This window comes from Pocillopora damicornis, chromosome 11, assembly GCF_964200805.1.
Source record: "Pocillopora damicornis chromosome 11, jaPocDami1.2, whole genome shotgun sequence".
NCBI lineage: Eukaryota > Metazoa > Cnidaria > Anthozoa > Scleractinia > Pocilloporidae > Pocillopora > Pocillopora damicornis.
The window spans coordinates 22,200,729-22,215,201 of NC_142680.1; the positions used below are offsets into that span (position 1 = coordinate 22,200,729).

A 14,473-nucleotide genomic window follows, 5' to 3' on the forward strand; every position below is an offset into this window, starting at 1 on the left:
TGATAAAAACAAAACTGATCTTAATTTTTGCCACTCCACACATATCAGCTACTGAAAAAATTATGCAGAATGATTCAGTCTTATCATAGTGTTCCTTGGAACACTGTGAATGCATGGTACTTTCAAAATTTAGGCCTTTGGTTTCTCAAAGGTTTGTTACAAAAATAATAGACAGGTGACCAAGATCTTACTGCTTTATATCTTTGTTTGAATTTCTAATACCTTTCCCTTTCTCCATTTTCCTCCAACAGAATGATGGAGTTGTAATTTCTTTTCTTTTCTGTAGCCTCCAAGCGGTATTGTTTGGCATCTTTTTGCTGTGTATGTCATATTCTCTGCTACATGCCTCAACCAAACTGGACCCCACCCATTACAGCGGTGCACTGGACTCACTGCGTGGATTTTGTGAGGTTATCACTCTACTTATGGTTGTGTTTTACATCTGTGAGGAAATAAATCAAATAAGAATGTAAGTATTTTAACGGTGAGTTAACATCAGATTGTTGAGTGCAGAAATGTGGAAACTTGTTAATATTGTTAATTATTATTTCCCATTTACGCCATTTTACCATATTAGGAACGCACCAGGTATGCCTCGGTGTAGAAGAGGGAAAAAATACGGACAGAAAGCAGAGTAACAAAATGGCCATTCTGAAGCATCCAAACACTTCTTTTTTTTTCGTTTTTTATAATTAATTTTCTTAAAAAACGAACCTTAAGGCGCGTCAGATTTTTTTTAAGCCATAATAACACATAAACGGTTCATTTGTGTTGTCTCACGCCTTATACAATCGATACGAAGTTCAGATTATTTTTTATACCAAAAACCTGCGTGGAATGCTAGAAGAGGAGCGATTACATATACTAATCGTGTGATTTCTTGTAGAGAGGGGTGTTCTTATTTCTCAGAGTGGATGACCTTGTTTGACTGGTTAGGCCTGCTTTTGATCCTGTGTATAATACCTTTACGGTATATGGATCATAAGGCACAGTGGATGGTGACATCTTTGGCCTTCTTGTTCAACTTCATGAGAATATTTAAGTTTTCGTGTATGTCAAGGTAACTTACAACTCCCAACTGATTACTTTAGTTCGGAATTAGCACTGATGAATTAGAACTCATCCCTTCGTCAATCTAACCAAACATTGCATCAAATATTTCTTAGGACTACAGGATTATACACACAAACCTTGGCTAAGATCATTTTATATGACGTCACAAGATCCATGGCAGTTTTTATTGTGATCTTTTTCTCCTTCTGTGGTGCCTTGACTTTATCACTTTGTTACTCCGGATCCAGTGAAAACCAAGAATTTCGGTGCGTCTCTGTTGAGTATATCTCCTTAACAAAGCTATGAAGCTGTTTTGGAAAAAACAACTTGGATATCGTTTGTTACAAGTCAATAAAATATTTGATAATTTTCTTTGGAATTTGTTGAATTTGATCTGCTCTTCACTAGCTAGATGTTTTATTTATTCAAACTATTCTCATCCTTTCTAGCAAAAGCAATTTACTGGTGAATAGAACGCATGTAAAGGGAAAAAACCTAACATACTGCTTTTAATTTTGATTTTGCGTGTAGTGGTCTTGGAGACGTTTTGTTGAGTGGACTTCGTGCGCTGTCTGAGCAGTATCCAATGGCGGAAAATTACTCAACTTTCAAGTAGGTGGTACTATTCTTTAAAGATATTGCTTCTCTTAATTTGCACGTAACGACTGCATCTACCTGAGTTGTAAATGCCAGTTCAAGGGGATCAGATATCAGCCTTTAATAAGAAATTGGGCTGGATTTGGCTAGGCCTGCTGCGCTGTATGATAAGTACTGCCTATGCATTCGTTTCTTGTAGTTTAGTTGAAGTTTGTGATTTTTTTTTTCTGTAGCTGGCTGTCAGTTCTGTTGATGATGGCGTACATGGGAACAGTGACAGTGATTCTGCTAAACATCCTCGTTGCACAAATGAGTACGACCTACTCACAGGCCAAGAAAGTCGCTCGTCTGGAATATGATGCGGATCGGATTTTACAGCTCACGCGCATGGAGAGATTACCTTTTCTGGTAAGTAGATCCATTTGGTAATAAGCATGGAGAGTTCAGAAGTAAACAGCGAGTGTGTGATTGAGGCTATGTGCGATCACACAAATGTACTGCCCGCTTGTGTAAGTGTGAATGTAAGCGTGGACAGAAGGTTTAAGCAATTGATTTACTTACTACGAATTTTCTCTCACCAGAATCTACGCACAAAGTATTACAAGGGAGGAGACTGGGTCAGTGAAATGAAACTCGCGCAAGGTCTGTACTAAAATACATATACATATGTGTACCAATGTGATATTAGCCTTTACGTTGTCTTTCAAAAATTCGTTTGTAAAATGGAGACCGGGTGGAGCTTGAGAAAAATGAAAAGGATTAGCTGCCCACGTTTCAATCCCCTTTTCTGATTATTTACATGTCTAAGAAGTAATGCAAGAGAACAAGTTTTTATTATCAGTCTTTTTTATTGTAATTCCTTCTTGTTGGGCAGAACGAAGTGCTATGTCGAGTTGATACTCTGTTAAAAATTATTGAAGGAACATATAGCAGAATTAACAAAGAAATATATAACCAAAACATACGTAGCATTCCAGCGCATTAATGTATCAAGGTTTCATTTTCTTCTAACTTGTGATGTTAGTTTCCTTTTTAGAGCTTCTTGAATTCAGTGAAGATCGTAATCCTTGGGAGTCGGTGGAAGAGAAGCTGAATGCGATCAGGTAAGAATGGTGCTTTTAGCACCTCTCTTCATTATTTTCGGCTCTTTAATGAACCTATTCGACCTCACAAAGAGGGCTTTCGTGTTATGAGTGTCGTAAAACTAAAGCTAAAATAATCACAAAGACGATCAATCAGGTCATTTGAGAGTATAAGAGGGCAATTTGGTATTATCAACCGAGTTGACAGCGTAAATTGGGCACGTTTCAAAGCTGACGTTTCGAGCGTTAGCCCTTATCAGAGCGAATGATGAAGGGCTAACGCTTGAAACGTTAGCTTTGGAACGTGGCCAATCTACGTTATCAACACAGTTATTAACGCTGAATTACCCTGTTATACTCTCCCACCGACGCAGCACCACAGTTTCCTCACAAACTTGCCCCTTAATTAATTTGAGAGTAATCTCACCAGGAATAAATAGAATCATCGAGAAATCAAACAAAATTCACACAAACTGCATGAAGCTCGGGAAAACGCGAGTGGCCAAAGCAGCAGTTGGTTTTTTTTGGTTGGAATTTGATTAGTTAATAAGGTTAGGCAAGTGTTTCAGTCCAAGCGAAGAGCAACTTGATAAAACCCTTCAAATACAACTGGCCAACCAGTACCTGCTAGCCCACGCCACGCATCCGTTTTCGAGTGTTGTAGCAGTTTATTGTACTGTGTACTCCCATTTATAGGGATATGATGAGAAAAATGGTCAAACAGATGAGGCCTCGACAAGAATAAACGGATGTTTGTCATACATAATGTCAACTTCAAACACCTTTCAAGACTACCGGTAGATTGGTAGTTATTTCAACGTTGTAGTCCAGTTTCGGCGTAACAGACCACAACGTTAACCTCGTTCTCAGGGTCGGGCAGGAAGAAGAGAGACCCTGGGAAGTAACTTACGGAAGTAATCTTCAACATTTTGAGCTGTTTAAGCAAACTTTAATTTAAGAATTTTACCCTATCGACTCGATTCATCGCACAACCAAGATTAATTATTCAATATTTGATTTACTGAAACGGTCATTCAATCATATTCGGTCAAAAACCAACCTTTTACAACCGTGTCTCTTCATGTTAATGACGGAACCTCTTCTTCATTTAGAGGTTAAAGTCAGTAAATGTTGACAACACTTTTTTTAAATATTACGTCTACAAAGGAGAATTTTAAGGAACTGTTCTAAACTTTATTAAACTATTAACAATTTTTTTCCCAACTTCATAATTCTACACCAGCTAGTAATTTCAATAACAGGTATGAAACCAAGAGTGTAACCATTAAATTAAAGTCTCAATTGAAAAAAAGAATTAATTACACACAGCTTTGATTAATCATTAAGTATTTAGTATATTGAAATCTTTAGTATCGCTCTCCATGAATAGAGCGCCCTCCTTTACTCTCTATACCTTCAGCTCAGAACGAAAAGTCATGTCTGCTATTTTCCGCAACCTACCCTGAAAATAATCCATCAGTCGTTCGGCGCTGGTGCTGTCGCTCTCAGTGTTCAAGAACAAAGCGTATTTCATCCTCAACTTGAAATTGTTTGAGATTATAGACAGGTTGAAGGAACAACGATAATCTGGATAGCTCAAAGTAACTCAATAAAGTCAACAACGTCAAATATTTCAGGTAGAGAATGAAGGTCTCTCTGAGGTCTATATGCTTTTAAGGAAGATTTTGGGGCATATGTTCCATACAAAATGTGTGAAAATTAGATAGGGATTCGTCGTCACCTACGTGAATCATTGGTGTTATTCATTTGGCTCCGGCCAACTGCGAGAAAACGATAATGGCACCTAATCACACAACATTCCAAACGCTGTTCAAGGGTGGAGGGTGACTAAACACGAAGGAAGAGTAGAATGTTTCAACTTGGCACAATATCTTAAGCAACGACTGAACATTCATTAGAGCCTTAGCGATATAACTCTCAAGATAGCTGCATTAATTTTAGTTGTTTAATTGTTTCGTTCATTACTTCACTACCCTGTTCTGAGCAGTTAGTCTGTAGGGACTGAAGATCGAAAAAAGCGAAGCGAGACAGAGACAAGGAGGGTTAACTAAGAGGGCAAAGGACTTCTACGAAGCCCGATAACCTCGCTCGCTCATACGTTAGTCTTTATTGATTGAGAACTTAACAGAGGGTATCCATGCATGATGTTGTTGCTTTCTTTTTTTCTGTTGAAATTCTTGGTAGTGGAAACGGAATTATGTTAAGTATAGAGCGTTCCATCTCTGTAAACTACACAGTAATTCACATTTGGGTAAATTTTTCTCACCAGAGCCCAAAGAGCCTTATGCCTACTAAACAATCCTCTTACCCTTTACTGTTAGAGAGAGGCTGGGAACGAGGTGACCTTGGTCAAAAGACCAAGCACGACAAAAACTCACCATACAATGACCTGTAGGCGAAACTCACCACATGTGAAACGAAATTGGTGTCTGAGTGTAATTTCTCTCACTTTACTTCTTAATTGTAAAAGATCCCTGCGTGATTGAGGTTGATTGATCGTTCAGGATGAGCAGGAGCAGGAGTCATCAAAGAGCACTGAAACAGAGAAACAAAATCCTCGATCTGAAATTGATTATCAGCAGCAAAATGTCTTTGAAGATGATCTGGACGCAGAGTTCTGGATTAAAGTAAGTAAAAAGCGTTTCGATAGATTATGATTCACAATTTTCTGTCGGTAGTATGTTTTAAGATGTCGATGACCGATAAGTACAAATAGTTTAATTCGTGTAAAGGAAAAATTAGTCAACGATAAGTACATTTCAGATGCTTTCCAAATCTAACTGTTGACAATAGACTACAGATTTACCCCCACAACAATTGCCAGGTTTCGTTGATAAACTCCCTTCTAGTATGTTTAGTATTTCCTCCTGTAAAAAATAGAGGTGATATCACAGAAAAGTGAAATGAAAAAATTAACAAAATGCACCATTACAAATATAAAATGATTCGCGTAAGAAAAATTTATGAGGAGATTGATTGCAGGATATTTTTCACATGAAGAATCAGAGTCGGTGACCAGTTTGCAGATATTTCTGTCTTGAAGGTTCTCAGGCATTCATATTCCAGGTTGCAGTTTGATACTGCACCATAGCAAATTTTACTTCAGTGACATTTGCTGAAGCAGCGCTAGACTGACCAAAGATTCAAGGTACTGCTATATGTCTTCACAGATGAAAAGCTTTTCTGTGACTTACTCAGAAGAGTTGTTTTCAAATGCTATGAAAATTAGCTTGAATTGGCTTGCAAGTATTTATAGCTTTCATTTATGTCCTTGATGATGACATAAATATGGTCTGACAGCATTTAAAGCAATTCACGACCACTCTAGTAACTCTGGCAGTTATAGGTAATTGATCTTTCTGCAGTTGACATTCACAAGTCACTTCTGTGACCAGAGTCACACTATCAGGACAGCCAGTTTTCCACATTATTTTGATCAGCACTCACCAACCAATGACTTAATAGTGGAAAAATTGTGTCATAGATTGCACAACAGTAATTGGATACTTATGTGATCAGGAGCCAGTTACACAACAGATAGATTAAGAACAACCCATCATAGTTTATCATTTCTATAAGGTACATCAAAAACAAACTGAAGGTTTGTCATGGAACAGAGCTATCGATGAGGTTCATGTTGCAAGACTTATCAAGACATACAAAGATAATGGTGAGCTGAACAGTGAAGACCCAGCACTATTGATGTTAAAACAGTGGCCAGCATCTAGACACTATAAAAACTGTCCAGATACACTTCCAAGCCTTGCACAAATGGTATGAAAATTAAGTTATTGGTATACCAGTCTTATGCTTTTAGTGAAAGTTTTACAATGTAAAATGAATATTTCATGACATGAAAAATGAATCTGAACAAGAATTGGTTCACTATAGGGCAACCATTTTGAATTATTGGCTTCTGTGTGATGTGCTATTTCGTAATTAAGTTACATCACAACAAATGAGTGTATTTAAGTTTGCAATCTCATGTATTATTAATAGTTTAATCAAATTAATTTTTACCTGGGTTTCTACAGATTTGATTTATGCTTCCTCGTTCTGAATAGAATCTTCTGAGGGAGAATAGACTGAGTACACAACTGAATAAAAAGATAATTAATTGCATTTCATGACTGGTAAAATTACATCTGCATGGGTATTGAAAGTGCTGCATGGGCTTGAAAGTGTTCTGCTAAAAATTTGCAGCCCTTCTTGGGTGAAATTATCATTAAATTAACCTAATCTGTAATCCATTGTAGAAGATGTCCTGAACTATTAAATTTCAAAAATTTAAAGTCACTGACAATAGATCCACACTCAATAAAAAACAATTGTCATGTCAATATTTGTTTCTGCAGATAAATCCTTTGTTGGAGATTCTGTTAGAAAGTGAACTTAACTCAGACAGCAGATACAAGATGTTCAGGGATGAAGAGGATAAAACAAAGAGGACATTGCTTCACTATGCAGCAGAACTGGGCTTTTTACATTAGTCACTCAAACTCTTGTGAAAAAATGTCCCTTGCTGTTAGCTGTGAAAACCAAAGGCCAGCTAGAGCCTGTGAAAAAAAGAGCTGCATTACCAGTTGAGTTAGCAATAGAAGCAGAGAAAGATGAGGTGGCAGCTTATTTGATTAGAATGATGTGGCATGATCGGTTAGTACAAACAATATCTCAACAAAATTAAGCCAAGTTTTTTTCCCTTTCCAAGCAATCTTATGCATATGAATATGGGTTGAGACTATATTCTCTATGGTACTGACCATGGAAGTGAGTGCAGTTTATATGTCTTACGGCCAATAATTATATTTTCTTGATCTGACTTAGCAGTTTGATAATGATTCCATTTTCTTTGGGTTTGAAACTCCTTTCTTTGTAAATGGGATTTACAAGTAAGATTTAATTAAGTTATGCTTAGTATACAAATTAAATCCATGGCTTTCCACATTCAAATAAGAAATTTAGCAGATGATGTAGTAAGCTAAAACTTATTGGGAATTCAAGTATTGACAAATGACAAAAAGTGACGATAAGTACTAAAAGTAACTGCTGAGTGCCATAAGTGTCTTAGTGCACACAATTTTAATTTTGTCTATCGTTTTTTATTCAAACATTTTCCATTTCCACTGTCATTTATAGGGTTCAAAGTTTATTTTCTTGGAGACCAGATCATAAGATGACAAATCCAAAACCATCTTTCTTCAGTTTTCAGTCTATTATTGAGAATTCCAAAATGAAGGTGAGAATGATATTTATTTATAAAACGAATGCATAAATTTCTTTAGAAAAGTGAAATATATGTAAAACTAAATGCAATAGGATCAGAAGAATGCAGAACACTTTCAAATTAAGAAATAAATGTTTTATTTTAGTTAATAGCAGTTTAATTACAGTTTTTAAGTTAAAGACAAACAAAAAAGGTGAATTTGTGCATGTTTTCATACAATTTTTTATGTGTTTCGTTTTGGTGTGTCTGTTTACAGAAAACAGTAGTGGCTGTATTAGACCAGATGATGAATCCTCACTGGCCACACCTTCCAACACGCAAGGAAATATACAATAACAAAGAAGAGGAAGATGCAATTGAAGGAGTCTGGAGAACAATAACTGATGATCCTGTAGATTATCACTTTTATTATCATGTCTTAGACGGTGATGAGGCTGGAAGGCCTTCAAAACTCATGGTCTTGGAGGATCAGCAGATAATCAATGGATTTTTTAACTTGAGAGATAAGTCCTGTTTACATGTAATTGCCAAATGCAATAATAAGGTAAAGAGTGGTATATCTATACAGTTATTCAACAAGCATGCTGTGAATATAAGATGATAGATGGCTGATGGGGCCCACAGGGCAGAGTTGGCTACAATTATCTTATATCCAACAAGTGCAAGTAGGATAATTGTTTTATTAAAAATTCCTTGAGACTGCAAAGATAAATCTCCCCAAATCTTAAAATTTTGTAGCTCTGTTTTAATTTTGAGCTTACTTATACACTTACCATATTTGTAGAGTGTGGTATAATGGCTCATAACCTGCGATGGCTAGGCCAATGAAAACTTCTGAATTGCATTATCCAATGATCCAGTCTGTAACAAGTCGAAATATCAATTGTGATGTAGGGGTCCTTGTGTTAACTGTTTGATAACTTAAACCCACTGTAATTGAAGAGAGGCCTGTGACTAAGTCAAGCCATTTTGTTGTCATTAAATTAGCACTCATTGTTGATATCAGTTTGGTATTACACATTTTTTTCATAGTGTCATTTTCAGGAGGCCTTGCAACATCCTGTGGTAAGAATGTTGATTAAAACCAAATGGAAAACTTATGGACACTGGTTTCTGAGGTAAAGTTGTTAAATGTTTTCACAACACCTCCACTATATAGTTTTCAACAACGGTGTTATGTATAGGGTGAAAATTTTAAAGGCATATTACAGCCTTTCCCCTAATCCTGCAAGAACTTTATGATACTTCATGCAATGTGTCAATTAATTGCCTCTGGCTCATTTATTTTATAATTGTTATAATTTTATGATTACAGTTCTAGGAAACTTAACTAGAACTGTAGATTATCATTTACTTTACTGATATATTCCCACAGCCTTCAAGCAACACTTTATGTGGTTTTTTTGCTGTGTTTGTCATATTCTCTACTGCAAGCCTCAACTAAAGAGGACCCCACCCTGTATTGGGGTGCTGGTGACTTACTGCAAGGATTGTGTGAGATTTTCACCCTCCTCATGGTTGTCCTATACATATTTGAAGAAATCAATCAAATGATCAGGTGAGTGAGATTGGTAAAGGTAATAAAATGTGTGATGCGAGACTGATCTCCCTCAGAAGCAGAATGTACTATGAATTTTGGTGATGAGTAGAATGGCTAATTTCAAGGAGTGTAAATTTTTTTTATCATGTTTTACCTCCTGAGATCCGAAACCTCTCAGTTCTTAACCTCTGTTTGTTAAACTATAGCCTGAAACAGTTCCCTTGTTAAATGGTCACTTGTGCCCAAACCCCAAGCTAACTAAATGCTAACAATTAACTTACATCTGGGCTCCCTAGAGTTTAATTAGATGTTTTAATTGAGGAACTTGACTATGTAGATATCTTTTGAATAAAATTGTTGTAAAGTTCTCAGTGCCGTTTTCTCTTTTGTTCCACCTTCCATCTCTAAGACGAAACATTTCTAAACAGATCATAGCCCCCACCTCCCTCAACCCCACATACACACACGTACAGCAAATGGTAATTTGCCTCGGGTTGTTTCAAACCTTTGCTTTGTCTTATGTCTCGTAGAGAGAGGCAGTCATATTTCACAGAGTGGATGACCTTGTTTGACTGGTTAGGGCTGCTGTTGATCCTGTGTATAATACCCTTACGATGCACTGGTAGCAAAGCTCAGTGGCTAGTGGCATCTTTGGCTTTCCTGTTCAATTTCCTTAGGATATTTAAGTTCTCTTGCGTGACGAGGTAAACAACAACTATAGCTGCATTGGTAGTGCACACTCTTGCATTTAATTTGAATAGGGCAGAAGAAAAATTGAATTAAATCAGTCAATCAATGAGTGAGATAATGAGTGGATGAGTATGTAGATTAAAAAAAAGATTTATCGACACAGTTAGATTTACGGCGGCCATCACGAGTTTTCGTGCGCGGTCAGCTCTTTGGAAGTCTGGAACCAATTACTTTAACTTTCAACTGGCAGGAGCCCCTTACCCGGAGTAGGGAAGATGGAAGCTCCGAGTGATGGGCTCCCGACGACTGGTAAATATTTGTCGACAAGAGAATATAAACGAAAGTATTTCTGTCAAATTCCTCTGAAATTTGATATGTTTCATTCGCGCTCTCATTTTTAGATATTTCTTTTGTAATATGGGAAGTTGTTAAACATTTGAATTGCACAAAAATGTCAATTACCTGACATTTTGAGAAGAATTTAGGAAATGCGATTGGAGGCTAATTATCGAGAGGAGCATGCCTGTTAGACCCTTTTGAAAATATCATGACACGTTAACATAAATTTCCTCTTTATGGCGATCGTTATACCCCGTAATTTTCCTTGAACAATCAAGATCGGCATTAGTGGTGGTTGTTTATCAATTTTAATTTTTTTTTATAAAATTGATTTGTTATTCATGGATTTCATCATGCCAAACCCTTACCTTTCCAGGACAACAGGATTATACGCGCATACTTTGGCTAAGATTATTCTTCACGATGTCACAAGATCCATGGCAGTTTTTATTGTGATCTTTTTCTCCTTCCGTGGTGCCTTGACTTTATCGCTTTGTTACTCCATTGAAAACCAGCAGTTTAGGTGGGTCTTGATTTTTCGGCATATTGTACCTATCACACATATTTATTGAGTCACCGCACAATAACATAACCATTTTGGTTACTTAAAATTTGTTTCAGAACACTTGGGTGATGTCTTTGAACTGGAAAAAAAATCTCTGTACGTGCAGGCCTTTCGCTCCTTATCGAAAGTGGAAACGGTTTGCCCGCGCTATATTAACCTAAGTTCAAGCCAAACCTGACCCTAAACTTGCCTGTGTGTTGCAAATAGCACAAGCCGGTTTTGTTTATCTGTAGCTAAAGTGTATAACTTTCAGGAGTACCAAAGGAGGGCGGAATAGTGAAACTAAGGTTAATTTTTTCTTTATTAGTGATCTAGGCAATGTTTTGCTGAGCGGTTTAAGTGCACTGTCTGAACAGCGACCAATTGCAAAAGAATACTCAGAATTTAAGTAAGTGGGACCACCATCTGCATTTCTTCTCGCAACATTCAAGACAAAGGTTTCCTGTTGAAGTACTTTCTTCGATATGAATATCTTCAGATTTTTTGCTCTTTTGATAGCTTTTCTATCTCAAGTATAATAACCTGCTTTGTCAATTGCAGCTGGCTCTCAATTCTGTTGATGATGTCTTACATGGGAACAGTGACTGTGATTCTCCTCAACATCCTCGTTGCACAGATGAGCACGACCTACACACAGGCCAGGAAAGTCGCTCGTCTGGAATATGATGTGGATCGTATTTTACAGCTGAGGCGCATGGAGAGATTTCATTTTCTGGTAAGTAAGGATTCTTTGCTGATGAAATTGCAACGTTACATTATTTTACTAATATAACGCTGCAATGATTAACGCTAAATAGCAGCGTGCATATGTACTACGTGTGAATGTGAACATGAGGGAGAAAACGATCCGGTTGAGAAGGGAGGAGATTATGAATACTTGCATTCCCCTGCAATAGAGAAATTATCTAAATGATTTCCGAAATATCTTTGCGTCTTTTGTTTTTCGCAGAATTTGCGCGTGAGATTTTACAAAGAGGGAGACTGGATCAGCGAGATGAAACTCGCACAAGGTCTGGAAAGAAATATGTAACTAATAATGCCAGCACCTTCTTTACTTTATGTTGCGATCTTAGGAAACTAGAATTTCTTTTCTAATTGTGTTTCTTATTTCCATTTTTATATGGGAAGCTGAAAGAAATCTCCCATTAAGTTGATTTTCAAAAGCAAAAGGAAAACACAATTTGCAATATCGTGCCTCATCAGCTATCAGGTTCTTTACGTTCTTAAATTTGATCGTGGTTTGTTTGTAGAGCTTCTTGAATTCAGTGAAGATCGCAGTCCTTGGGAGTCGATGGAAGAGAAACTTACAGCGATCCGGTAATAATCATTCCTTTATCGTATCTTTCCTGTTCTCAGCCTTATTCATGAACTGGTTCTCTCATTAATGAATTTGAATTCGAAAAAAGGCCTTATGCTCAACCTCTACTGTTTCAGCAGTCATGTTTCACACCTTCTGTTTTATTTTCTTGTACAGGGATATGATGAGGAAGATGGTGAAACAGATGAGGCTTGGAATCGTATGAATGAAGTAATGTCTGCCAATGTGACTGCGGTGGGAATATTTCCCCAGCCTTTTTTATTTTTATTTTTTATGTACCAATTTCTTTAGTCACTTAACTCGTAGTTTTCATACAGCCACGTTGACGCCTTACGATTGGTAGAAGGCTCTGAGCCAATCCGAGCTAAAAGCAAACTGCAATTTAAAATGGGTTGAAGCCGTTCGATTGGTTGTAAATCAAGGCTAAGTAAACAACAATTAGAAATCACCTCAGAGCTTTGAAATTCGTAAACAGTTTAAAAAAGCTTCATTTTGTAAGCGACACTTTTGACAATAAACTTAGGTGTGATTAACTTCACATGTGTACGAAACATAAGAGGTTACCTTTGAGTAAGTTAATCAAAAGAAAGTACTTGATTTTGCCGGCTTTGTTTTATGTAACCAAAGTAGTCCTCCCACAGAAATATTTACGAGATGCGAGGGTTAATTACAAGATATTTACTGTGTAAAGAGTTCTTTAATACATATATTTTTTTACCACGGATGCTATTATTCAAGTGTAGCATACATTTAACAGAATAAAATCAAACAGGACGATAGCAAGTTGAACTACTACGGGAAAGACCTCTTAGTGTGATAAGTTGATGAGAATTCATTGAATGCTTCTCTTTCTCGCCACGAGCTAATTAATTGACCACTCAACCTCTACATTATATTATTATCATAATAACGATAAGAACAAATGAATATAGCATAGAAAATAAAAAAGAACTCAGTAAAAAACAACCAAATTGCTTTAGGGGCTGTCACATTTATATACTTCGCGGCCGTCCTCTGAGATGTCACGCAACGTACCTTAATGAAGCCTCTTCTGGGTGGAGTGTTGCGTGACATTTCAAGGAATTGTTGAGAGGGACTCGTGATTAAAGGAATACCTGAGTGCATTAGTCACGATTGGTTTCAGTTCGGAATCTGATTAAGTTGGTTGAGATGATGGCGTGACGTTTGTTTGACTATTAAATGGCAAACTTTAGCAAAAGTAACGACCTCTGGTGCTACATTACACTTTTTGTTATTCGCGGAAGATTTTTCTGTTCAGTTTTCCAGCCATGTCTCTTTTTCTAAGGATATGATGAGAAAGATGGTTAAAAAGATGAGGCCTGCGCAGAATGAAAACGATTAAAACTGATGTCTGAACATTACATTGAAAGCTAGGAAGATATTCCGTGCCGCTTTATTTGGCCATTGTCATCAGTTGTGGTTTTTTATGCGACGATGTTGCAATCAGGGCTTTTATGTAAAAACCGAATAAATAAGAACAAACTGTGCTGCCGAAAATCAAGGGAAAAAAAAGTAAAAATGGGTGTGATAAAGAGGCAGATGATCAAAATAAAAATAATAAATAGCGTTAACACGTGAGAAAACAACGGAGCTGACTAAAACAGCTCGATTTAAGAGGAGAATGCAAAAGATGACGAATTGAAGTTAAGCCGGTGGGATGAATGTATCAAAAAAATACCAATGTCCGCTTTCAAATTTATCTTGCAACTGCTACTATGTGGATTTCTCAATCAGTAGCTTCTCTTATGTGCAACCAGGCATGCCCTCCGAATTCTCAGAAAACCTTAACATTCCTCGAGCGTGGTAAAGGTCTCACTAAGCCCACGTAAGAAATATTTCATGACTATGTCACTAATTATCGTCTCCATAACATGTTTAAGTAATTAACACTTTTGTCTTGGTTTTTTGTTATGGAGTTGATGACAGGAACATTTTATTTTACTCACAACTTTGTAAATCAAGCGGTACTTTTGTAATCAATAAATTTCTCAATTTTATGTCTTATCCATTCACACTAATTTTA

General features: G+C 36.8%; 2 protein-coding genes and 1 pseudogene across 3 annotated transcripts in view; all 3 read left to right on the forward strand.

Moving 5' to 3' along the window:
- LOC113677941 (transient receptor potential cation channel subfamily V member 5) overlaps nucleotides 1-4,044 on the forward strand; it is an 8,834-nt gene extending 4,790 nt beyond the window's left edge. Inside the window, exons 7-14 of the mRNA XM_089186452.1 lie at nucleotides 287-469; nucleotides 887-1,060; nucleotides 1,167-1,319; nucleotides 1,585-1,665; nucleotides 1,884-2,058; nucleotides 2,232-2,292; nucleotides 2,687-2,753; nucleotides 3,429-4,044. Of these exons, the coding sequence (XP_089042578.1) occupies nucleotides 287-469; nucleotides 887-1,060; nucleotides 1,167-1,319; nucleotides 1,585-1,665; nucleotides 1,884-2,058; nucleotides 2,232-2,292; nucleotides 2,687-2,753; nucleotides 3,429-3,477 (943 nt within the window). The 3' untranslated portion in view covers nucleotides 3,478-4,044. The remainder of the gene's footprint in view (nucleotides 1-286; nucleotides 470-886; nucleotides 1,061-1,166; nucleotides 1,320-1,584; nucleotides 1,666-1,883; nucleotides 2,059-2,231; nucleotides 2,293-2,686; nucleotides 2,754-3,428) is intronic.
- The window catches only part of LOC113678410 (uncharacterized), a 182,325-nt gene that overhangs the window by 104,014 nt on the left and 63,838 nt on the right, over nucleotides 1-14,473 (forward strand). The window lies entirely within an intron of this gene.
- Nucleotides 5,249-12,634, forward strand: LOC149038289 (uncharacterized; annotated as a pseudogene). Its single transcript, XR_016180802.1, has 14 exons — nucleotides 5,249-5,380; nucleotides 6,333-6,527; nucleotides 7,109-7,406; nucleotides 7,890-7,989; nucleotides 8,234-8,521; nucleotides 9,022-9,095; nucleotides 9,353-9,535; nucleotides 10,048-10,221; nucleotides 10,923-11,069; nucleotides 11,419-11,499; nucleotides 11,652-11,826; nucleotides 12,061-12,121; nucleotides 12,362-12,428; nucleotides 12,586-12,634. The product of XR_016180802.1 is annotated as an uncharacterized LOC149038289 (transcript).